General features: G+C 23.7%; 1 protein-coding gene across 1 annotated transcript; it reads right to left on the bottom strand.

The window, feature by feature from the left end:
• Nucleotides 1-492: 492 nt before the first annotated feature.
• Nucleotides 493-27,730, bottom strand: LOC112597152 (E3 ubiquitin-protein ligase MARCH2-like). The gene is made up of 5 exons (XM_025343092.1): nt 27,505-27,730; nt 12,477-12,608; nt 7,788-7,951; nt 2,215-2,438; nt 493-599 (listed from the first exon to the last, which is right to left on the bottom strand). Exons 1-5 carry the CDS (start codon nt 27,530-27,532, stop codon nt 512-514), a joined length of 636 nt encoding a protein of 211 aa, XP_025198877.1. The 5' UTR covers nt 27,533-27,730; the 3' UTR covers nt 493-511.
• Between the last annotated feature and the right edge of the window lie 53 nt (nt 27,731-27,783).

Genomic DNA, 27,783 nt, shown 5'->3' with positions numbered 1-27,783 from the left:
ACACTTTTAACTACCATGGCTAGTTTTTTGTTTATATTTAATTTGAATTAAATTATTTTATATAATGTTATTTAAATCTCAACTAGAACAAATTCTTAAATTGTAAAATGTATAGATTAATGTATATTTGAAATGGTGTAGAACTCTAAATATTCCTCAGTATGTATTATGCACCGGCCAATCCATTCTATAAGAGAATAGTATTATTAACTTAAGTAAAATTTTATTTCATCAAAAATATAAAATAGCTAAATATTGATATAATTTATTTTATATTTTATTTCATTATTAAAATTAATTTTATTTTACATAACTTGTCAATTGTCATAATTAACTCAAATAGGTTAGGTTAGGATACATTCAAGGTAATTATTAATAATTAATCATATTTTTGATTTAATATTTTTTTTAATGAATAATGATCGTTTTTTAAATACCATCAGACAAAAATAATTAATTTCGTAAGTAAATATTAATTTTAATATAAAAAAATATAATTTAGTTAGTCTTATTAGACAGAAAATGTATTGTTAGTACCATTGGCTCCATTCAAATAGTTTTTGTCCAAACGTATCACCATGTTTCTACGCTTCCATATTCTGTAAATATAATATTTGTGATTAATTATGACATTATATATGGTACATTGACTAAAACTTTATCGGGTCCAGATTTATATGCAAAAAAAAAAATGATACGTAAAATATGCACTTACAGATGCGTAAATATACAAAAAAAAACAAAATCCTTTATTATCGATTAATTTATAAGGATATTTATATATTTTTTATTATTCATCTATACCAAGTAAGTATGAGATTTGACACAATCGTGGCAGTGTTTTTCAGGTTTAAATTAATAACGTAATATTATTATGTCACTTTGTATTATAGTTTTAAATAAATAATAATACAATTTTAAAATACACGTAATATCAATAACAATTGGTTTTGCATGCTAAGTTGTTCATGCAGTTGCCGATGTACCAATATTGTTAACTGATAACAACTATAAATTTAGTGACACATTTAATGTAGGATATTTATTATTTTACATACCTGATTTAAGACGTTAAAAATAATTATAAAAAAAAAAATATATCATATATTTTACTATTTTTTATTATTATACATTTTTTTTTTTTAATGAAAATATGCAATACATGAGTATTTAAAGTTTATAAATTAAGTATAGTGGTAGGTACTCTAGAGGTATTTCGTAAAATGTTGATAACTACTTCGCTCATCTTAACTTTAAAATTTAAATGCTCATTTAACTAATAAATTACTTGCCCGAAATTTGATTTTTATAAATAAAAATATTTCAAATAATATTTTTTTTCAAAATATGAAATGTATTAAAAATGTATGTTGTTATTTAAAAAAGTAAGAACTTGAAAAAAATTATGAAAATTCTTTTTTTTTTTTTAAAAATCAACGTAATTTATAACAATTTAAAATTATATAAAAGGAATATTTTCTAAAATAATTAGTATTTTATATATTTTATAATTGATGACCTAATATAATGGATCACTCTTTTTATGTGCTTATAAAAAATGAAATATATTTTTTTAAATAATAATTGGATAGCATTCACAAGCAATTATTTTTAAAGAAAATATTAATTATAATTAATAAGAAAATCAAAATGTAATAGGTATTACATATGGTAACTGTATATAGCATTTATTTAAAATTTTTAAACTTCAAATTCTTGTGATTACGTCTTGTAGCATATTTTTGTATATTATAGATTTTTCATGACGTCATATACTACAAAGAGTACAAAGACGCATATTTAAAGCTGAATGAATCTTCAATTAACGGTTCTTAAATTGCATTCAATCCACTCATTTTTTTATTTACAAATATTATTTTTTAAATTTATAGTATCAATGATATTTTGACAATAGACAATATTTGTTAGCTGAATTCAATAAAAGTCATAGAATTATTTTTGTAAAAAAAAAATTACAGTTAAAAATTTAGGTATAAATGGTATAATAATACAATTTAATTTGAAGTTAATAAAACTAAAATAAATAATTTTATAAAACACGTTATTTGAAGCCATTTATTACATTATATAACGTATAAGTTTTAATTAGAATTATTTTTAATTAAATAAATAATAGTATGTATTTGCTTATAAATCTGGGTACCAATAGTTTGTAGTGCGTATTTTAGATATATAATATTTTGATATACTGACGATGAAAAAATTATCAACCAAAACCACAACATGGCAGCCATTGCAAACGTGATGATACACATTAGAAGCCCATTGTAAAATGAATTTCTATCTCTTGAGTTTAAGAAATATTCAACGGTTTTCATGCCACATGCTATGAGCACAAAACACCATATTGTTACGAAAAAGAGCATCACCATAAACTGACCAAAGAAACCTTGGCAGTTTTTTTTCTCCTGCAACCACTAACGTACACATAATATTTTAACGATGAATGATGATGATAATAATTTTTTGTACAATGGTTATAAATAATTATAATTACAATATTAAAACTCTGTACTTATAATTTGTATTAGAGTGCCTTGATAAAGAGAATTATTATTTAAAAAAATGATTACATGACAATGATAACAAATAAACATTATTTATTGATTATTGTACAACTAAATTATTAAAAGAAAGTAGGTTTCAAACTTAACAGTCTTTATTGTGAAAAGTAATACTTAAATTAAAAGAAAATATTGAAAATAAATGTATAAACTAGACAAAAATTAAATATAAATTAGAAAGTAATACAAAAACAATCTAGGTAATACTGTATCATATTAGAGTTATTAGTTTATTGGCCTATTAATAGCAGACAATTTTAATATAAGTTCAATTAGTCACACTCTTTAAGGTACATTAATCTATATATATGTCATAAGATAAAATTTGATTTCAGTGTAAAACTGTCAATCTGATACACAAATTACATCTTGTCTATACGTTATTACAGTTGATATACATTATACAAAGTACTTATAGAAGTAACTAAGTCTGTAAGCTGTCGGGGAAAGGAGGAGTTTAAGTTTTGAAATTTTTTAATAGCAAAATAAGGTATGGACTACAGAGTCACTTTAACACAGTTAAAATACTGAATTTTTTATAAATAATACGTAAAAACACTGCGTGATTAATTTTAATATTGCTAAAAAGTAAAATTGTCAATATTAAACTCACATAAACTATAAATAGGGTAAGTAATAAATAATATAAAATTTTTTTTAGTTCTATCTACTTAAACAATTGTAAATATTTTGTATTAATGATACCTACTTATGATCCGAACTATGTAAGTGTATAGCTATACAAACTAAGAGCTGCTTATCTTTAGTAATTAATGTTATTATATTTAAGTGCTTAACTAGCAATTTCTGAGAATGATTGAGTAGTTAAGCTATGTTATATATACAAAAAATATATCCTATAATTGACAAATTTGATGCTGAAATATCAGCAATTAACTGTTACGTCAGATAGTTAATTTTTTTATTATTATCTAATAAAAATTACATAAATACCCAATAAATTAATTATTAATATGTATATTTATTATATAATTGAAATACAGAGTTTAAAAATGATTAGGTAATTTGTAGTGATTCTAATTCTTTGTGATTTTTAGATGACATAGGTATTATGTAGTTTTAATTTAATAATAATTTTAATTTTTACAAATTTTTAACTAGTAATATAAATAAAATATTAGGAAGATATTTGGGTAAAGGTTGGTGGATGAAAGCATTCCATGGATTTGTGTACATTACAATAAAGCTTACACCTACATGAGTTTCTACCAAATATCGTAGTTTATGTTATTTATTTATGAATATTTGTTGTTTTTAGTTTATAGTTAGAGATAATTATAATATTACAACCGTGGCTATATTATTAATGTTAACATTAAAATAATATATATATATTTATGTGTACAATATGTCTAAACAATAAAATTATGAAAATTTAAAAATAAATAAAAATATTGTATGAATAAAACAAATTATAAATAACTATGCTTTTATATAGTACATCAACAATGGGTGAAACAATGATAGTTTGACTAATCGGTACTCGGTTGAGCGTTTAATGAGCTGCAATGAATGGTGTTAACTTGATAACCAGATAATTATCATTAATGAAGTATTGATGATTTTATTGAAAAAATAATTTGTTGTCGGGTATTAACACTGATCAATGACTAAATATATTTTGTGTTAGTTTTTATTGTGTATATTTAAATTTAATATATATATATCAAAAATAAAGTTAGCAGTATAAATTAAATATAAACCGATTATGTAGGTACATGTGAGGTACATGTGGATTAAAAAAAAAATATATATACTAAACCTAATGAATTTTACAATTGCTTACAATCTGTGGGGATTAGTATAGATTATATACCTGAGCCCGTCTCAATAGTTTATCATTTTCAGTCTTTACTCGGAGTCATTCCAGTTGGAATTTTAGTAACTAAGTCTCTTTTGCATATTATTAGTAGCAAATTTTTAAAACAGATATTATGTTATTAAAAAAAAGTTACGGTTTGATAAAATAGCAAACACCGCCTATTATAGATTATGATAGTATAATAATAATTGTCAATAATGTTTTTATAAATTGTCTATAATCATCTATAAATATGATTTGACTTATAAATTTTAATTTAATTATACTAAAAACGATTCTGAGTAAGATCACACCGTTTACAGGACAGCACTCAGCAATATTTCTAACAATATGTATTTATAATTAATTTATATTGGTTTTTATTTATACATAATTAATACAGTAAATTAAACCAATTTTTGACATAAATATCAACTAATTAATTCTATAATAATTAACAGTGTATTGTTGTAGGTATCGTAAAATACAATTATTGTTACTATAGATTATATATAGTAGTTCGGTATCGATGAACAGTATAACAGTGCAAAAACTGAATAGTTTAGTGGTATAATTAATATTTTAACTTACATTTTGATATTTTTAAACTATTGCTAAAAGAATGACTTGTAAGAAACCATGTATAATTTTCAAGTTTTTTGACCTTTTATTTTATCCTGTTTAACCGACAGCAGAGGAGGCTCTGTGTGAACGATATTACTCTTATGCTGCCATCGTTTATTGCTGAGTATAAATTATTCAAAATATCAAGTATACAATATTCATAATACAATTAATACGTCTGACGATTGCAGGTTGTGTTGCATCACATTACACAATAAACACAACAAAAAAAAAGAAAAGTTTTTGACCTAGGAAAAATGAAAAAAATATTTTAAAATCTATATCAAATCTAGACAATGCTAAAAATACAAATATTTGATGAAAGTTTTATATCTCTACGCTATTTATTATTAAATTACATTAAAAAATAACTAAATAGATTTGTTAAAAACTGACATTGTGTAAATATTAATATGTTTTCATATTTTTTTTAAAAATACCAATGCTTTGTTAACCATGGTCACTGGACGTTTTATACTTTTGATTGTTGACGTCTCAAAGTACAAATTAGATTTGATTAATCAATTTGCTACCATGAACTATCTAAAAAGTAAACAATTTGAATACTGTTCTAAAAGGTTTTTATAATTCATTGCTGTGATTAGAAAATAAGTATACAATATTATAATAATATACTACGAGTATATTATTATGTAAGTATCTGAAATTTTTGAATGTATAAAATCATACAAGTTTTATTAAAAATACTTTTTCGTAATTTAGCAGTCTTAATTTGTCGAATGGTTGTATAGATCAATATATTTTTTTCGTTGAAATGTAAGAACCTGTTTTTTCTAATAAACGAGTGGAATATTTTTTTATACGACTATTATAAATTTATCAGAAATCATTTGTATTATAATTTTTAATCGAAATTTAAAAAAAAGTGTTTATAAAGAAAAAAGACACTGAAAAATATAGATAAAGTTCACTTATTTCTAACAAAAGAAACAAATAAATGTTTTTCGAGTCGTGATGATAATGGAATAATGGGACAATGCTTTAATTAATGATTCGGTCACATAATTGTTATTTTTTATTGATAAATATATCATTATTTATTATACCTATAGTTTATAGAAATAAGTATTAATATTGTAATTCTGACAATATTTTATGAACAAATATCGATTGTGTTGAATAATATAATAGAAAATAGTCCGTATTATAATGGCTCGATTAATTTAAATTTTATATTATCAAGAACTAACTTTGAAAACAGTCAAGTATATGATATACAATCAACAATGAACGAAGAATGCTTAAATTATAAAATAAAGCTGTAAATTATTTTTCTTGTGTTCTCACTATTTATTTTTTAATAATGAGAAAATAGTTTGAAATACTATAATATATTTTAGAAGTTTGACTTTTTTATTCCTTGTTTGTTTCAAGATATAAACATATTCTAGACATCTCATTTCAGAAATAATTTTATCATTATCTATCCAAACTTAATCATACCTGACTAAAATTGTTTTTTTATTGTTTGTTTCTTCAATTTGTGTTTAAATTATTATTGTATCAAGCATTAGGGGAAAAAATATAAAATAATGAATTAATAATAATTATTAATAAATGAAAAATATTCGGAAAAAAATCGTTCTACAAAATATACGAGTACTTAAGTACCTATATAATTTTTGTTTTTATGATATATAGTGAAAACTGTATAATGCGGACCCTGAATAAAACAAAAAACTATCCAATACGGAATTTTCTATGGTCGCGGCATGTTCCTATAGTTTTACGTAAACGTTGAACCTCAATAAAATGGAACCTTCCTAACGCGGAAACGGAACGATTTCGTAGGTCCAATGCAAGTAAAAACTTTGCATAAGCCGGAAATATGACACGCGTCATGTAACGTAGATATGAATATGTAGGTACATCGTAAACGATAATTAAGGTAAAACTGTACTACATATATTAGTTAGGTAAATTGTATTTTTTGGTTTTTTGTATCTGCGATACAAACATATCCGGTATGTATAATAAGTAGCTGTGAAACAGTCATGCACCAACAGTCTTACACTGAATAGTTTGCTTGTACATACTAAATGATGTCCATTCAAATACATATAATATTAGAAAAATAGCAACAATAGTGACAAAACAAAAACTACATGATTTTTGGAAAAGCTAAATGTTATAATTTAATTCCCAACCTTCATACTTATGTAACATGTATAAATTGTTAATAATTTTGTAAGAAAATAAGTCTATAATTAGTTTAAAATAAGTTTTATAAAGTAATAAATTATTAAGTTAATAATTAGTTTCTAATTCAAAAAATAAAAATTATAAATGTTGTAAACTAATTTTTTTATATGATTTTCGTTTTATTCAATAAAGCGGAAAACTACTTAAAACGGAATTTTTGATTGGTTCCATGCTATTCCACATTAGACAGTTTTTACTGTATTCTGAAAAACGTTTATTATATTAGACAAATCAATAAAAAGAAAGAGTGTGTGTGTGAGAGTGAGAGAGAGAGAGCGATCGATATCGAAAGATAAAATTGTATTTTAATTTATTGTAAATTATACAAAATTTACAAATTTAAATTGTCATTATATTATAATAACTTATACATTTAACGCGTAATAATAATATTGTGTTCTTTTGGTTAGGTTGACTCTGTTGTAGGTATCATACCATCAAAGTAAATAAAGGGGTAAACGAATATTATATTAAGTAATAACATGATTGACGTTTTGTCTTAGTGTTTAGTTATATTATAATATGTACTTTACCTCGAATATAGTCAAAGAACGATTGACCGTTCTGAACGAGTAACTGCAAATGTCACATCTATTTGACTTTGATACAGATAGCCACTGTTCGAGGCACGTTACGTGGACATGTGCATGAGATCCGACACAGTTGCACGGTGATATCGTGCTTTCGTTTTTTTCTTCTAAACAATATAAACATCACAATGAGTAATGAGTTCATAGAACATAAAGCTATATTATAATCACACGCAATATCACTATACTGTAAGAAACTATCGGAATAAGCGTAAATTAAAAACAACTGTGTTGTTTTAACAAGATGCCTATATCTATGTTATGTGTAAAATTATTATGTTTATAGATCAGCTGTATATTGCTTATTGCTTTTTAACATATTCGTTGGTTAGGTTAGGCTTTTTCATAGAAGTAGGTGACAAGAACCCTTATTATTATGACTATCAAATACAACCATATGAGTACTTAATAACTTTTTATGATAGTCTTTTGAGGATATTTATTGTATTTAATTTCTAAAAAGTCATGAAAATGTTGATTGTAAAGAAGTTACACATTTATGACATTTTCTAACTTTAGAAACGAAAATTACATACAGTGTATCTCAATAAAAAATATAATAAGTCAATAAGGTATATCAAAAGTTATTGGTTCTTAAATTTATTTTTTAAAATCACCTGATATCTACATTATCTGAGAATTAAAAATTTAAAAAAATTATAAAATATTTTTTTGTTACTACCTTTAACATTTAACTGGTTTACAGTAATATTTCTGCGTGTCATTGTATAATAACATTTTACATTTTTTCATTTACATTTATACGCACTTCTATAATACATCAACTATAATTTTTTACCTAAACGCATTTGTTATTACTTATTAGTCGTTATAAAATTAAATGCAGTTCTCTTATTATAGTTAGTAAGCCTATGATAATATTTAATTTTAATAGCTATATACTTATGAATTATATGGTATTATAACAGTGGGGTGTAGTATGAAAACAACAAAATGTGATAGAGGCTTATAATATTGTACATATTTGATAAATTTAATCACATTTATTTTTTCAAATGACGTAGCCTATATTAATACAAAAATAGTAGAGTACGCATAATATGATGATATGTACAAGTTAAGTATGTCTTGTACAAGGCGAGAGATAAAAATAAAACTGCAAAACAGCAAAGATTATACAATAATATAATATTATTATTAAAATCTGAACAACGTAACGTATTTTTATAGGTCAACACTGAACCGTTATATATGCAAATAGAAAAATGCAAGTAATAAATATAAAAATAGCCAATGATCTTAGCTGATAAGTTATAAACAATAATAAATTACTGTATTACTTGTGGGGCTCGGATTTATGTATACTAAAAAATTATGAAATATTTTTTCTTAAATATGTGTTTATACATCAAAAAAAAAGTAAATATATACTGTTTATTTATTATTGTATGACTATAATAAATTTACTAAAAAAATATAGTTTAATGACGAGAAAAAAATTATATTGCTTGTAATGAACATTGGGTTGTATTTCAATTTATCTATGTTTATTTATTGTAGAGTTAGCAGTATTTATTAAAATTAATGTTTATATTTTCTAGAAACTATACGTTTTTGAATTGTTTCTTAAGATATAGAATTGACATTATTGTGTTATTATAAATATATCAAATATGGCATAACAATTGCTGTAAAATATGTTATAAAAACTGCAAAATGGAGAAATATGCTCTAAAATAATTTGTTTTTTTAATCATATTTTCATGCGACATATATGTATGCTTACTTAGCACGAAGTATCTTCGACATTTTCTAATAAATAAAAATTTGAGCCTTAAATATTATTAATGTATGGGTAGCATCATTTTCCATCAGGATTATAATTATTATGTACATTCAATGCGCAACAATAAAATTATTATGATGATTGGAAAGTGCAACAAATTAACTTTTATGTCACATAATCAAAAATCTTCGTTTTGATTGTTCCACTATGTCCCACCGGACCCACGCTACTGGGAGTGACGTCCACATAAGAGAAAATTATTTTCTTTTTAGAAAAGGGAGTAGCAATGTTCTAGATATACTCTACCCTTCCCAAGTGAAAATACATTAATAAAAACCGTTAAGATCGTATCAATGAACAAATATGAAAAAAAAAATATAGTCAAAAAGCAAAAAGCAAAAAACAAAAAACAAAAACAAAAACTAAATGTGTGTAATATAAGTTTCCACCACTTAAACACATAATACAGTTTGTGTACTATTTGTAATAATTTTACAGCATTAAGAATGAACTCATTATTGTGATGTATATTCTACGTTTATTATATTTGTTAATGAAACTATTTAAAATATAACCATTGCTATTCGACCTGTTTCAAATAATCGATTACTATAAAATTATAGATAAAATGATAAATATATTTATATGTTTTTATCTTTTATTGTTTATATTATTTGTTTAATCGGTTATTGAATAATTAATTATTGTAATGTTATACTTTCGTTTATTTAATCTCGATAAGTAGGATGATGTAATGATTGTAATGTATGATATGTGTTGTAAAAGTATCTAATATTAATGTGTAGTGTACTAGTGTGTATAGTGTACATAATGCACATCAAATTTCGATAACATTATATTATTTTATATTGTGTACTTAAACAAAATGACAGAACAAGCTTGAGACAAGGACAATAGTACTTGTTGGCACGTGTAGTACATAAATTTATAATTGGTCATAAATATCTATATTAATATCATATTATATTGTGATCAGAAATGTGGTTTGCAGCGGAATTCAAAGCCCAAAGATATCTCATGGATATTCATTATATTTTACAGATGTGTTAAAAAAAAAATAAAAAAAATAATAGTTGTTTTTTTAACAAATACTAAAACGTTAATAGTATCGTGGACATTTAAAAACGATAAAATGTTATTTTTTTTTAAAAATGTCTTTATATATTTATTAAATATTATATTTTTCATTATAATATTTATACGTATAAACATTTTAAGGAAGTTTTTCATATTTTATTGACAGCGTGTCAGCGTTATTTTATTGAAAATTAAAATTACTTAAGATTACACAATAAAATTTAATTCGATTAATACTGGTGTAATTAAAGAGTTTAAAACTTTGTATTTTTATACAAAAGTATGTTTTTTGAGTTTCTAATATTAGATTTGAAGATTTTTTGAGATTGTTGGCGGGAAAAAAATAGGGAGAGGTCTAGGGAGTTAGGGATAAAGATCTTTTACTGTTATATAGCTCTTCCCTAAAAATACCCTAAAGATTTTATACCTCATTGAAAATATGAAAATATTTCATCTCTATACATAAAATCAAGGTTCAAAAAGTCGTTCATTTTTTAATACTCAATGATAAATGAAAACCATGAATGACACATAAATTTAACTTCATTATAGTTGATATGTGTAAACACTTAAATGTATAAATAATAAATTATATTCATGAACATAATTTAATATTTCAAATCCATTTTGTTATTTAAATTATTATGTGGAGTGCTAAAAGTTTATTAAATGGATTACAAGTTGTGTGTGTTCATTATTTCTATTTATCAATCAGTATCAAATTAAATTAAATGCAAGATAAACTAAATTAAAAAAAAAATATATCAGAATGATAGGTACACGTTGAATACGTCGTAGTATATGTCTTAACTAAGGAAATAGAAGCTCGATAATTTAAAAACGTGATTCAAGTAATTGGTATAATTTATAAATTAATATTTGATATTTTAAAATAAAATACAATTATTTCCTAAAAATAAAATTGTTTTAGGTGTTTTGCAAATATTAAGAATATACAATTTACTGTATAATTATTATTTATTCTGTGTGAAGTGCTAAAAGTTAATTTATTATTTAGTATTTATCTTCAGTTCTTCCTCTGCAATGTAAAGTATTAATACTTAATATTTTAAATTTTCTATAAGCTCAAAACAGATTAACAATAAAGATATGATTAAAATATTGTTAATGACATTGTTATTAACGTTGAAAGAATTTTAAACGAATTTTCTTAATCTAAAAAATGAACAAAATTAATATGATTATTATTATAATAATTTCTTGTGTACAGAAATTAATATATTCATATTTATTATTATATCAACTTTAATATACCAAGTATTTAAAAATGAAAGCACTATATTAAATTTTTTTTTTTTAAATGTATGTGTATGAATTAATGGATTTTAAAGGTTTAGAAAAGAGTCTAATATGGATATGATATCCTGCCCGGATTTTTAATACTGTGTCTATATGGTCTACCATTTTATATTTGTATGTAAAGTTATCTGTTTTTGTAACACTTTTCTAACTATACAAGTTGTTAGATACACTCGTGTCAAAAACTAACGTTATTTTTTTTGATTAAATTATTCATTTAAAATTTAATTTTTGAATATTAATTCCTTAGCACGCATTTATGATTATATTGTTTTCATTTATATCAGAACTGAGATTTATTTTAATTTGACAAAACCCAGCTGATCGATAAATTATCGTAATTAATAAAATACATATTATGATAATGGAAAGCGATTTTGCAAGTATGAGATCAATTTTGTCATCATTATCTGTTGATACAGGTACCTTGCACCACACAATATTTGTACAATTTATTATGTACTTACCATCATAGCAAATTCGGCATGTAATTAACTTTTCATTTTCGCCATGTTCATCGTTATCGTGTGTGCCTCGACTGTATCTTTTCTTGTCGTCCGAAAACGGTTCCATCTGTACAGCCACCTCTGACTGTTCAACTTCACCCCGAAGGATAGAAAAATAAAAAAAAGCACGTTAGTTATTATTTATTAATATTATAAAATTTAGTTTCGAGTTGGTACTTAGTATAGGTATAATGTCGTCTACACCACAGCAAGTACGGTGTGCTTGTTATAATTAATAGACGTGTATCAAAAATTGGCAAAAATAACGTATAATATGAATCATTATTTTTCCTCCATTTAAACGCAACACCGTAAAATACTATTACATTATTATATATTGTGCATGTACGATTTACCGAGAACATAATATTTTGTGATCACGTATAAAATAATAATAATATGCCCATAGAAAATATAATTCTCTGAACGCGTTTGTTTTCACAGTGTAAACACTTTTAAAGTAATTATTACAATTTTTTTTTCTCGTAGCGTGTCACCAATAACTATAATAGTGTATTATATATATTTATGAGTTATACGCTACAGCTAACTTATTTATTTATTATTTTTTTATATTATATAAACATGTTTAATAGTTGAATAAATTATTGTGACGTTTCGTTTTTACTAGAAAATATAGTAATATATTTACTTACTTATATTTAAATTGATTTCCCTAAAAAATTATGATAAAAGCGCAAATAGACCGTAAAAATAATTGATTAGGTAATATAAAATACGTACAACATGATTCACTAAGTATGTCACCTTCCTTTTTTCATTGAATCAATTAATTTAAATTTTGATTTTTGGAATTTTTAAACATATTTCAAGATTATATTTTTAAAATTTGAGTTTTATGTACTACTTAAGGAATTTTTTTAGCAAATACAAATTTCTATTTTTCAAATGAAAACCTTTTTTTGTACTTAAATTATTTAGTGGATAATTTTTTTGAAAACTTTATTGTATCTAATTCGAAATTTGAAAGAAAAGATTTAAAGTTGTTAATATGACTTGTTTATATTAATTACTAAGAATATAACAGTTTACGTAAGTCATTTAAATTTTAACTTACATGGCACGTTTGTATGATAATGTTATAATTATTATTTATAGCAATTATTAATATTTAGATATTAAGTGTTAGTTACTACAAAACACAATTGATCCTTCTGATACTTTAATTATCATTTATTATATTTTCCTAAGTTTTAGTCATTATTAAACATGTACATGGAAAATAAATACAATTTTAACCCAGAACTAATAAGAACTGATATTTGGATTTTTTCAAACATATTATGTATGAAAATGTTGTAATAGTTATTATGATTATTTGTGTGTGTATTCTGCGAAATCACAATAACTAATGTCTAATAACTTATACGAAATACTAGTACAAACTATGGTTAATAACAGTCTACTTGTTAAAATATGCCTGCGATAATATTTAGGCATTATTTAAACATACATTTCATATTTACATATTATTATAAACCAATTAATTATCATTAATAGAGATGCACTAGGTTAAATAATAAGTACACTGGTATATAAATTATCTATATATTTTATCTTTACCGTTCTTGTAACTTTACTTGAATCTATTTAGGAGAGTTCGGAATAAAAACCTAATTTTGTCTACATATAATAATTATATTATATATATTTCAGTGTTTGAGAATAGACAAACTATCTAGTTTTTTAACACGTTAATAATAATAAACAATTTTTATAAATATTAGGTAGTTATCTATAGAGGATAAAATACAATTATTAATATTGTCGCTTCGTGCGCCTGATAGAAATTTAAGTACTTAAAAAAAATATCAGAATTATTGCCTAATTAAATTTGAAAGTAAGTAAATAATTTATTAATTGATCAACGTTAAAAGCCTCTAGAATTGATAATTATTATATATTTATTCCCAGCATAAATTATTAAATAATTCAAAAATACATTTTCGTTAAAATTGTTTTCGGAGGTTGCAGAGAAAAAAAACTTATCTTTGTATAATTGACATGATATATTATTGACATTTCTAAATGTTGAAAAAAATAAAATGATAATACTTAAGTAAGATTAATTAACGTATAATTATAACGTTTATGATAAAATACTTATATCAAAAAGTTCATCATAAATAATGGCATCGCTTATATCAACTTGCCTTCTAATAACCGATATAATATACCTACGTGTTTAAGTATACATATAAAACTTAATAAATAAATTTATACTATTATACAAAATAAATATTAATAATAATGATAATAAAAAAAATAGTAATTACCAAAATTAATATTACGCACATTGCTTTTTTTGTTTGATATAGAACATAAAAATAAAATTAATGATTTTTTTACAATCATTATAACATACATGTTATTTTTTTTTTTGATTTTTTATTTTTTTCACTAAATAATTGTATAACTGAATCGGTCTCAACGCACAAAATTTTAAAATGATGTTCTTATAGTAGTACGAACTAATTACCTACTGCGATTTTATCGGCGCGGTTTTAACGACTGCGGTTTTATCGAGTCATGTCTAAACAAAAAAAAAAAAATTGCAGGCGACTCGATATTTTTTGCGTCACAATAATCATAATATGTAGGTGTGAGTATAATGTATCTCAGTTTCATATTTATTTGTCGAAGATGAGATAATATCATCATCTGTATTTCACGCAATGTGGCATGTGGGGCTAAGGAGCACAGAAAAAATTTGCGTTCCAGTGATTTTTTTTTTCTCGACCTCGATGTATTACCGTGGGCACAATAACCGTTGCTACTTCTGTTACAGTTACCCCTTCCTGCAATTCATGTAAATCAATCGTCACATTTTCGCACGAATCAGTCGAAGTCATAACACACACGGCATCATAAAAATTGCGATTTGCAAGTAGTGTCACTATTTACTTATTCTTAGTAAATTTTTTACGTTTTTTTCGCATTGCCATCACGTGGCTACCGCACAATCCTCATACATTATACGACGCTTAAACGGTGCTACATTGTTATATTTACTGTAACGATAATATAATAACGGATAACATTATTTATATACAATATGCATACACATGAATCTTTCTTTCTTTGCCTTCCATAGACTCAAAAACTATCGGACCGTTTTCAATAAAAGTTATATCAATATAACAAATTCTCTGAAAACTCAAAGAGGATTAAATGTTTCATTTTTAAACCCACAAAGATTGCTATTGTAGAGTGGCTCATACATATATTTTATTTCAGCTCACGAATAAATTGTATTTTTTTATATTTTTATTACAAATTTTTTTTTTTTTAATGTCCAGTAACTATCCAAAAGTCCAATATTTTTTTAATATAAATATATTATTTTTTTTTGACGTCCCAATATCCCAATGTCTAATCGGCACCTTCCGCCCATTTGTCCTTATTCGTTGGGTTATATAGTTATATATATAAAGTAATATAATTCAAGTAGGTAGTAAAATAATTTACTAGCAATTATGGTATAGAATGGAATAATAGTTTAAAATAATAATATATTTTTTTATGCTAGAGCTCGATTTGCACAAAAATAGGTATATTCAAATAATACGCGTAGTGCTTGATACAATAAAAAACGATACAAAATATAAAAAAAATGAAATTGTCTCAGCTAAGAATCATAACCAGTATAGTAGCCATTTATTAAATTACGATTGATGGATCCATTCGCCTATTTGACTCGTTACACTGGTAAATGCGAGGTTATGTATAGCTATTTTTAAGTATATATTTCTATGTTTATAATCTATTTTTCCGATTACATCGTATATATGTTGATGAGTGATGACTAATACTATTTTTTTCGAGTTATTATATTGAAAAGTATTTAAGTTATAATATATAATATATATATTTATATTATTTGAAACCATGATAAAACAACAATTTAAAAAATTTTTTTTTTGTTGTCATCAATTTTCATGTTTTTTTTTCAATATGAATGCAGGATGACAACATATCGTACATTTAAAATGGAAGTTACCAGTTTCACCAAAAGTATTCCTTTCCTTTTCATGCCAAATAAAAAAAAAAATTTCTTATGAACAAAAAAGATCGTAAATTTAATACAAAGTAAAAATAGTTGTTAATACTTATAAGTTATAATATTTGTTCTTACCAAAATTTCTCTTATAAGAATAATATCAAAAATAATAATAACCAGTAAAGATAACTTTTAAATGTCAATAAAGATGATGCATTAGGCATGAATTCAAGGGAGGGGGAAAGTAGTGATGGCCCCTCCACTTAGAATATGGTGAATTATAAGTTGTCTGTTTTCGATAACCAATAGAACGTATTGTCTTGCCAAACGGTAAAGGGTTTTGCTGATTTGCGTTTCGGCCGTTTTCGTTTTTATTAGTCGCCGTCGAAACGCTATAGTTTAATTGATCACTCAAACTTGTTAGACGTAATAAAATATTGTTTTTATTTGTATTAAAAGGTATGGGCTATCTAATCGTCTAATCGTCTTTTATAAAAGCTTTATAATGTCATTTTAATACTATAATACTCCTGAAATACATATTTAAATACTTGTAGGTAGTACCTATTTTATTATTAATGTTATTTGATGATATATTTGATCTTATGATAATAATTTGTTTGTAAAAATATAAAATTATTATAGCTGATGATACGATACACATACGATCGCTGTGACTGTTGATATCAACATCAAGCGTGAATAATAGTTATTTTATTGTTTTATTAAAATGTCAAAATGTAGTGCTGATTTTATGTAAATTTTTTTTTTTTTTAAATGTATTATTGAAGGCTATACAAATTATAGTCATGTTGACGACTCATTCATTAAATCTTCTAATCAAAAGTTTAGACCATGATCCAATTCAAAGACTGCTCGTTATCCCAAATCAGATCAAAAGTAGGTACTATAGAAAATATAACTATAGATATAGCCAACAGAGGAATCGTTTTAAGCCCAAAATCAATAATTGATGATTTTACTAAAAAATAGTTAGTTGAAAATCACTGGAAACCGATAATTGGTTATGACTTTAACCAAATCATAAAAAAATGGAATTATCGGTAAAAGATTTTAGAAACAAGATATTTAAATAAATATTTCTGACCTGTTTTTTTTGGAAAGTGGAGTTTATTTTATATATTGTTCTATTCTTCATAATTAAACTAGCCGTAGATTTAAATAACCATACGCCATTAAAGATATTAGTAGTTGGACCTTTAAAAAAAATTCGCCAAGTTATTAGGAATAAATGATTACCTCGAAACACACCATAAGAAAAAGAACTTCAATCATAATATACTTATTGGTTAAATTAAATAGAAATTCCAAGTATATATTTAGAAATTTTAGAAAGTTGTGATACCAAAATTTTCTTAATTATTTACAATCTTTTTCATATACTATCAACATTACCAGTCATTTCAACAACTGCAGAATGAAATTTTTTTTTCTCTTCGCTAATTAAAAATGTTGATGCAATTAACGATATCAGAAGAGCGCTTAAATTAAGTTACATTACTTTACTGTTATAGGAATGTTAGTATTAACTATGGCGACGCAATAGATAAATTTGTAAAATCGAAAAGACGAAACAATTTTATTATGTGATATTTTTATATTTTTTGTTTAAAACATTTTTTTTATTTTATTATTAATTATTATTCAATATAAAATGTAATTTTACTGAAAAACTTAAAACTAGTAAGACAAAATGATTTCGTACTGTTTTAATTTTTTTTTTCATTTAAAATGTTTTATATTTCATTATTATCTGTCATGTAAAATTAATTTAACCTAAAAATGATTCATCTTTTATTTTATTTATCTAATTGTACTGACAAATTATAAATTTATTATTAATATTTATCTATTAGTTTACACAGTATTTACAATATTTTTATCAGGTTTAGACAGACATTTTATTCAAGATAAAATAAATCTCTCCTATATATATTTATTTCGAATGAATATTCCTGTGATGTGTGTCAGTACAAGCGGCTAGAATATAAATTATCAATCAATCAATCACGTTTTGTTTAGTTAGCACTTTTTAAACATAATCAATTGATAAGCAATTGATAAAACAAAATTTCTTTTAGTCTTTTTATGCAATAAAAAAAATAATATTTTTTTAATTCTAAAATTTTATTTTGTGTATTTTACAATGCTAAATATCTGATCAATAATAATACCTAACAATAAATATATAGTTAGTACCTACTATTATATACTAATAAGTTTAAGTCATTTTAATAAATTTTAATTTTCATAATGAAAAATTAATAGTTGTAAAATAAATGATGCATATGTATTTTTGGTATTTTTAAAATTGCTTGCAAAAAATGAGAAATATTGTTAGACATTTTCAAGTATATTGACTATAAAATAGACATTTCCATTAAACTTTAAAGAGAAAAATTCAAAAATTTCATATGAATCATAAATAATAGCTTAAATAATTATAATATATAATTTAAATTTGATCTGTTTATTTAAAGAATTCATTTTTAAGTTTCTATAGTTAATATTTTTCAAATGATAACAAAATAATAAAAAATTTTTGAAAATAATAGTTATTTAATTATTACGTCTGAATATCAGCAATAATATTAAAATTTAAGCTTAAATCGATTATAAAAAATAGTTATGGTTTAACGCTAATATTTATTAATAAATCAAGTGAAATAATTAGGGCCCGGAACTTGACCTAAAAATCTTTAAAAAATGCACTCAAAAAAAGTATAGAAATAACTTATAAACATAAAAAAAATGACCTTAAAAATAGTAAAAATAACATAACATTTAAAAAAATTACATTTTTCAATAATAAATCATCAAAAAAATCATCATTTTTAAATTAGTATTTTTAATCATTCGTTTATTATTTTATTTATTTGGATTAAAACAATGCTAATATTTTTATACATTAAATATGTTTTTTTTACAGACACAGGGCCTGAATTGAATTTAAAACGGAGATAAGAAATAATGTCAGAAATACAAAATAATTACAAAAAATAAATCCGTATTTTTAGACAAATAATTGAAGGATTGGGGTATACAATATGTTAGTTTTTCCAAAATATTGTAAAAGAAAAATGTAAAAAAATACATGAAAATCAGTAAAATTTACCATATAACCAAAAATAACAGAAAAATGCAAAAAAAAAAAAATGCCTAATAAAAATGTTTCCATTGAGTTATATATAAGTCACATTTCAGTAAAGATAAGCCTCATATAAACGCATTAGAAAAAAAGATGCAAATGCATCAAGTTCCGGGTCCTATTGATAAATAATAACATCTAATACAAAATTTTTTCAGGAAATGTAATTTGTGATAGAAGACGACACGTGGAGATAAAGAAAATAATCGTTTATAAAGTATATAATATACGATATTATAAAACTCAAAATCAACAAAAAGTTATTGTTTCAAAAAAAGATTTTTATCTGTAGGTACTATACATCTTTGAGCAGTAGAAGATATACGAAAACGCTATAAAAGTGTATGCATTCAATAAGTTTTATATCGAATTTGTTGGTATGTCTTGTGACATATTATTTAAATACGATAAGATATATTAGGTACCAAGACTATAGAATTGTACCTACTAGTAGTTTTAATTGAGTCAATAATATATGATATTAAAAATATAGTAAATGTTGGTCATATGTTGTAAAATGTATAAGCTCAAAATTATGTATAAATTAAATATTTAAATCACTTTCTAACACTTCTTGAGAATACAATTTGTATATTATTATGTAGAAAAAAAGTACACTAAACAAAGATGAATGGTAATAAAAGACTAAGTTTTCGTTTTTATAATTTTAATATTAATACATATATTATTTTAGTGTATCGGGTAATTATAATTTCTATTAAATATTTATTGATAAGTTAACTATATTACTGGACATGACATGACTAAACCAACGCTAATTATTTTAATTGTTGTTTCTATGATCCTATTATGCTTTACTGTGTAAACGTTCTCCATGAATATTGATTATTATTCGGAATAATGCGTGATACCACGATAATGATATACCTAATGCTCAACCATATTTAAATGAACACAAATGAGTACCGTTATAAATTACATAGACAAAATCAGAGATGTTTTATCAGACATAAAACATTATAGCACGATCGAATTAGTTCAAATTTGAAAAAAAAATATACTAAAGAATTTATATTTTATTTAAAATAGGTGGTTTGAAATGTTTTTATATTGCTTAGTCCATAGTTATTTTTTATACTTGATTTTTTTTTAGCTATTGATTGATAAAATCAGACAAGTGTACAAGGCTACACTTTATTTGGTAGGCAAAATTCTAGGTATTTATATATTTTATAAAGTTATGGTCACTATAATTGATTGTTGTTGTTAATTGGATGACAAATGTATATTTTTTGCTATATACATTATAATATACCATCTATGCTCTATAAATTATACATATAGGACTTTATATAATTATGTTATGTTAAATGTAAATAATATTAAGTATCTACAATTAATATTTACACTTATGTTGATTTTGATTCTTTCTTATCGAATTTTCTCAGCTACTATAAACACGAGCAGTTCCAAAATCAGTTAAAACATGTCTTAAAACCATTGACGATAACGCCAATTTCAATGGGATTCACCACGAATTTGCTGAGTTAAAAATAAAAATATGTATATACTTTACACAATACACAATATATATTCGAAGTTGGATCAAAAATCGTTGTCAAAACTAGACGTAAATTGATGATAAATGAAGTTATATGATAGAGTAACCTTATAACAAAATTATTTGCGAACTTTCTATGGTATCCGTTTAATTTTCTCGGTCGATAATAAAACATAACTAATACTATATAAGGACTTAGGTTTGTAAGAAACTAGTGAATCCCTAGCTCTAGTCATGACAAATGGCATAATATCATTTATTATACTATGCTTTGTTCGAGACTCAATAAGTAAATATAAGTAGGTAGGTACAATAAAAAAACACAATACGTTGTTCATTTATATTTAAATATGGGATGAGCCGTATTGAATCGTAATATGTATTGTATGTGTGGTCTTACAGTTTTTTTTTTTTAGCATTGGTCATCAAAATTATATACGTAAGCCTTGGCTTAGCTTGGTAGCCCACAAATTATAATAATGGATACACAATAGTTATTAGGTTAAAAGTTAATATAGATAAGTAATTGATAAAAGATAAATGACATGCACATTATTGTATCTATTTATACGTGGTTTGAGTAAACGCAAAGTTTATAATAATAATAACTGATTGACTAACCAACTATATTATATTAATTTATTATTATATGGTTCGATGTTATATACCTACCTATTTAATATTTTACCCCTTTTGATTTGGCGAGGACTCAGATGGTGAGATTATGATTATTTGCATGTAACGAAGAATCGGGACTGTTGCCATAGAGATTCGGCCACCACAGAAGTGTCAAGGTCTAGTCCAATAGATGCACGCGTGACGTGCTCTACTTTTCGTTTTCATTTTTTTTTCAATATGTCAACACCCTCATCGTTTTAAGCTTTTAGCCGTCATATTTGGTATGTATGTTATATTATCGCCGTGTTAAATCGTATTACCTGTACTTGTGATGACATTAAATCGGCTGTATCGGTGTTGCGAGACCTATGTAGGCGTGTTTATGTATTTATAATATTATTACATAGCTAGTAGATAATATATTATGTATTGTTGGTACCGTATCAGAGACATTTGATGTAAAAAAAAGTGTACTCATGTGCTGTGTTTTGTCATAAAACAATTAATAAAAAAAAAAAAAAAAAACTTTAAAATATTATAACACAATATGCGACAATAACATGCCTATTAAAAGTGAAAATATACCTTTTAATGCAGTGAAATAGTTATCTAAATTACTATCTATTGATTATTTTAACATAATATTAATTTGCGCTTTATAAATCGTACAAATATAATTAATTTCATTAAATTAAGTAAAATAGCTTAGTCATGTAAGTACAGCCTTCTCTCGGAGTCTTCTTTTTAAAATACAAATACTGAATTTTTGTCCTCAAAAGAATCTCTAATTCTCATATCGTGTTTAAGCAAAATTTTCTCGCTTTAATTTATGAAAACAGTGACGAAAAATGTATACAGACGCATCAAAGAACCACTGGAATTGGGGCCACAACAATCTATTAATACACTGTGTACAATAGTATAGACTTCCTAATTCATGGTCAATCTTCATTGCTGAAGTTTTCTCAATATTAAAAGCAATTCAATGGATATCACATCCACTGGATATGATAAGAAAACTTAAGGTAGCAATAAACGTATTAACTATTCACAATACCACACAGCTTCCTTATGAACAAAGAAAACTTACTAATTTGCCTTTTATTCAGAGTCCAACTAACTATTAAACATGTACTAATGGTCAATGGAATGTTTCACTTACAAGGAGTTCGGGAAAAGGCTAATCTATTACTTAGAAATTCCATTGACTCAACCAAATTATTAATAGTCGACTTCATATTCTCGTTAAAACTAATAAATAAACTGTAAAATTAATTAATTAATTAATTATTATACAAGATTTATAATCCTCTATTGTATATTATTTGAGAATACTGTAAAGTTCTTTTGTAAATCCCAACGAACTTTGCCAAGGATTAATTTAAAAAAAAAGTAAAATAATTACGAGTAGATAATACTTTTTACACAATTCACAACATGACTACGATTATATAAATATATAATTTAATAAAGTATATTATTATTTTCAAATGTTATTCACTGTAATTATTGTTATGTATGAAATATATTTATTTAGAAATTTGTTTTTAGAAATTAATGCCATTTGGATTTTTAGTAACTTATATTTTAGTCTGATCATTTATATCATCGGTTTTTAAGTTGATAACTACTAGTAGTATTATTATAATAATTATTTTATAATATAATATGCAATGTCTTTGGAAAAAATTAGTTTATCACATTGAACTACAAATAGAAGAATAAATTACACATAGCTTGTTGTAGCAAAATTATATTTGTTATTTATTTTTTAAATCTAATCCGCGTTATTAAAATAATAATTATTAATTTTAAAACATAAAAGATAATGTTGAGTAACAAAGACCTCAATACGGTTTATATCCACACTGGAAACTAAAAATATTGCTAAACTATATATTTTAAATCTATGTCTATATTATTGTGATTGAAATCGTCCCGAATTAATATGTTTGACTTAAAACAACGTTTCGGATTGTCCGCTTAACAGCAATCGCAATAGGTGTACATTAATTCAATAAAATATTTAAAACAAAATCCATAGGTCAGGGATACATACAAATAGATTTAATATACAGAAAAATGTCAGAAAATGCTAATACTTGTTACATTAACGGAGTTTATGCGATTCACCAAACTGCGACAGTGAGAAAATTGTCACAAGATATATTGTCGTATTATGCTCCAACACTCGCTATAAATATTATGAATTATATTAATTATACGAGGTAGGACTAAGAAGTAAAAAGTATTGATGATCAATGATTAGGTACAGAAATCAAGCTTCGAATGGTTTCCTTCATAATAATACATAATAATATTACATAGTATATAATAATTAGGACTAGGATTTATATGCAATGAAAAATTGTAAAATATGCATTTGGTTTATAAAAAATATTCAAAAATATGCAATTAATATGAAATATACACTTAAAAAAAAAAATCAAACAGTTTAAAATTGATTAAATAATACTTTTAATTATTCGTGGTATTCAAATGTATTACACAAAACAATTATTACAATATGGTGTTTTAAATTTTCAAAACTGGACAGTCTTCTGTTAGACCTTAATATGGGTATACCTTAAATAGGCATTTTGAAACAGCGTCAGTATACATACTGTCGTATGATAAAAAATGTCTAGTAACGAAATATACCACAAAATATGCATTTTTCGCGTTTTTATAGTCGAATTATGCAATAGTATGCATTTTGTTCAAAATATGCAAAAATATGCAAAATAAAATCACCACTGTTTATCTCATCATGAGGTGATTCGTGGATATTACTTACAAAAGTAATAATCAAAAGTTGCAAAAAAAAAATAAATTGTTTCATATAAATCCTAGCCCTAGTAATAACAAAAAACTATGCTTATCTATAATAACATTTATAACACATAATAGACAGATAGCATAGACCACTATATTAAATATGATTTACCACAAACCTAGTTTAACTTCAAGTAAATAATTATATATTCAAACCAAAATATTAATTATTAAACAATTTTACTTTAAAAAATAAAAATATATATCCAGAAAAAATGTAATATAATTAATTATTTATAAATATAACACTCAACCTGAAATCTAAATATTTTATAATTTCTAGGATAAAAATTACCAAATTGTATAACAGTTATCTAATAATTGGATTACAATTAAATGAAAAATTTTCAGTGCATAGTATACAAAATTGTAAATAATAAATTCATTTAAATTATTGATAAAAAAAAAAAAAAAAAAAAAAAAAAAAAATGATAACTTAATAATTATTATAGTATTTAAAAACAAAAAACATGGTATATCTTAAAATACTATATAACTAAAAAAAAACTAAGTTTTTTTTATTGTATAAAAATATAGGGTTCAAAAAAAATAAAAAATTGTATTTGTTTAATAAATTTTATTTTAGCTAGTAATTAAACTATGTTATGAATTATTAAAATATTAAGTGTATTATTCATTTTTATTACTGCTAAGCAAAGAAAATATTTATTATCATTATTATTAACAGTATATTGTGTGTTTAGTTTATGTTCATATATTGTGGTGGGGTTTTTATCATCCATAATTATGTATTTACTTTATTATGTTGTGTGTTTGTTACTGTCATTACCTTTGACGATTAATAAAGCAAGAAAAAAAAATGAGATGTATTATAATACCTATTACATTAAAATTATGTCAGCGATAATGTCTTTGTTATATAACATTGTAAGCTTTAATATTTCAAAAGGGTGTTCTGTCCCAGACCCATAACACATATTATGTGGTCTAAACCCTGTAATAATAATAATAATAATAATAATAATAATAACAATAATAATAATAAAATGATAAAAATAATCAAACAATATGGGATATTTTCACTGTTTTTGAATAATCAAGTCACTTGATGGACATTCCTTTGTCTTGCGTTAACAAAGTCAACACATAGCAATAACAAAATATTAAACAAATAGTTATATTTATTTTTTTAAGCAACGGATACACCGCTTTTGAAAAAAAAAATGATCTCTGTGTGTTTAATATTTACTGACACAAATGTAAATATGTGATATTAAATCGAAAACATAACATTTAATGTTTCTGGATTACAAATGAACTATTACATATTTTATATTGTCACTGGTAATATTATAATGATTATTAATTATTGAATTAAAAATTTAATTTTAGATATTCTTAGAACATGAGATTAAATGATAAATGTCATCGAAAGTACAATCGAATATCTAATTAATAAAACGATGGTTACTTACTCCTAGTTTGAATAAATAATCTTTTTAAAAGAAAATTAATTTTTGTATTATGTTATATTACTTCAAGGGTACCGGTATTATTATTGCTTAATTATTTTTATGATATAATTATGTAATTTTATCAAAGTGTATGTAGGTACTTTTAATGTCTTTCAGTATTTTGTAAATTTATAGTCTATTAAATAAACTTACTGTATTACATCTTTTAAATGTGATCAATATCTCATTTTGTGAAAAAAGGAAAGGTATACTTTTAGATTTTAGTGGCTAGAAACGGAAACTACCCATTTCACCTCCCCGATAGGCAGTTGCTTTCCCCGTAAATTTCCTAAGTTTTGAGTTCCTAAATTTTAAATGAGAAATTACACTGAAGAAGTTTGAATAAAAAAAAAAATAGTATGCTATTCATTATTGACGTCACATTCTATACATATTATTAGAATATTTATTATAATCTATTATTGAATAGTTTCTTCGATTCAACCATCCAAGTCCTCTTATGTTCCCCTCCATATCTACTGTAATTATTATTGTAAAAATACTTTACACAGATTGTTCAAATTAAAATAAACATGACAACAATTTAATATAATATTTTAATCAGAAATTAAATAAAAATATTTATTTTTTTATTTATAATTGTTTATGGTTTATTATTTTAGACAAAGTTATTAACACACTGTTTGATTCCGTTTATGTAAATAATGCCCATTCGACTATGAATTGTAATTATAATTGACAACCAACTACAACTTGTTTAATTATTAAATATGCAATAATATTTTTGCAATATAAATTTTGCGTTTATATTTTTAACGTATTTTATAATAGTCATATAGGTGGTTAATACTATATAAATAATACATAACACAGTACAAAAATACATTTTTTTTAAATATTCTTTTTACCGCGTTAATAGTACCTGGTCATATAAATATTTTACCATAACGCGTTGTCAAGATTTATTTCATCATGTATGCACCTAAAATATTTTAAGTGATTTATGATTAATGATTATTAATAACTATTGCAGTAGTTGACAAATTGAATTTAATATAATTGAGATAATAATTATTAGTCTTTAATTTTAAAACTAACTTAAAACCAGCTAATAATATTTTTAAAATACAATATAAATATATAAATAATTAAAAAAAAAAAAAAATTAATTTCTTGTGATTTTAAAAATCTATAGAATATTAAATAAATTACTTATTTAAGCATGCACATAATTATTTTTAATATGTTTAAATTATGTTTCTATACATAAATGTTGGAACATGACATTCATTTTTAAAATTAATATTTTTTCAAAGATTCATACCGACACAAATCTATTACATTAGAATACAATATTATAATATCCGTTAATCATAATTCATATTTACCAGCGCGGTACATGTTGTCATACGTCATGATATTCGTTTATTTAATTATTGAAATGCATAAAAACCAAAAATGAATTGAAGTCTTTAATAAAAGTTATAATGATAATCTTATATCAAAACAAATAAATAAGTAAGGTAATTATAACGGATTTAATTAGATATTACATTGAACGGCAACTATAGATATAACCGATGGACCTGCGGAACCCGAATACAGTGTAGGTACAGATCGGTTTAAGTGAATTTAGAAAATAAACGATAAATGGTTTGGATGGTTGT

The sequence above is a fragment of the Melanaphis sacchari genome, unplaced genomic scaffold, assembly GCF_002803265.2.
Source record: "Melanaphis sacchari strain LSU unplaced genomic scaffold, SCAv2.0 Contig37_pilon_pilon, whole genome shotgun sequence".
In the NCBI taxonomy this organism is placed as follows: domain Eukaryota; kingdom Metazoa; phylum Arthropoda; class Insecta; order Hemiptera; family Aphididae; genus Melanaphis; species Melanaphis sacchari.
Note: the sequence above shows the minus strand (reverse complement) of the source record. Positions and strands in the feature narration are given on the sequence as shown.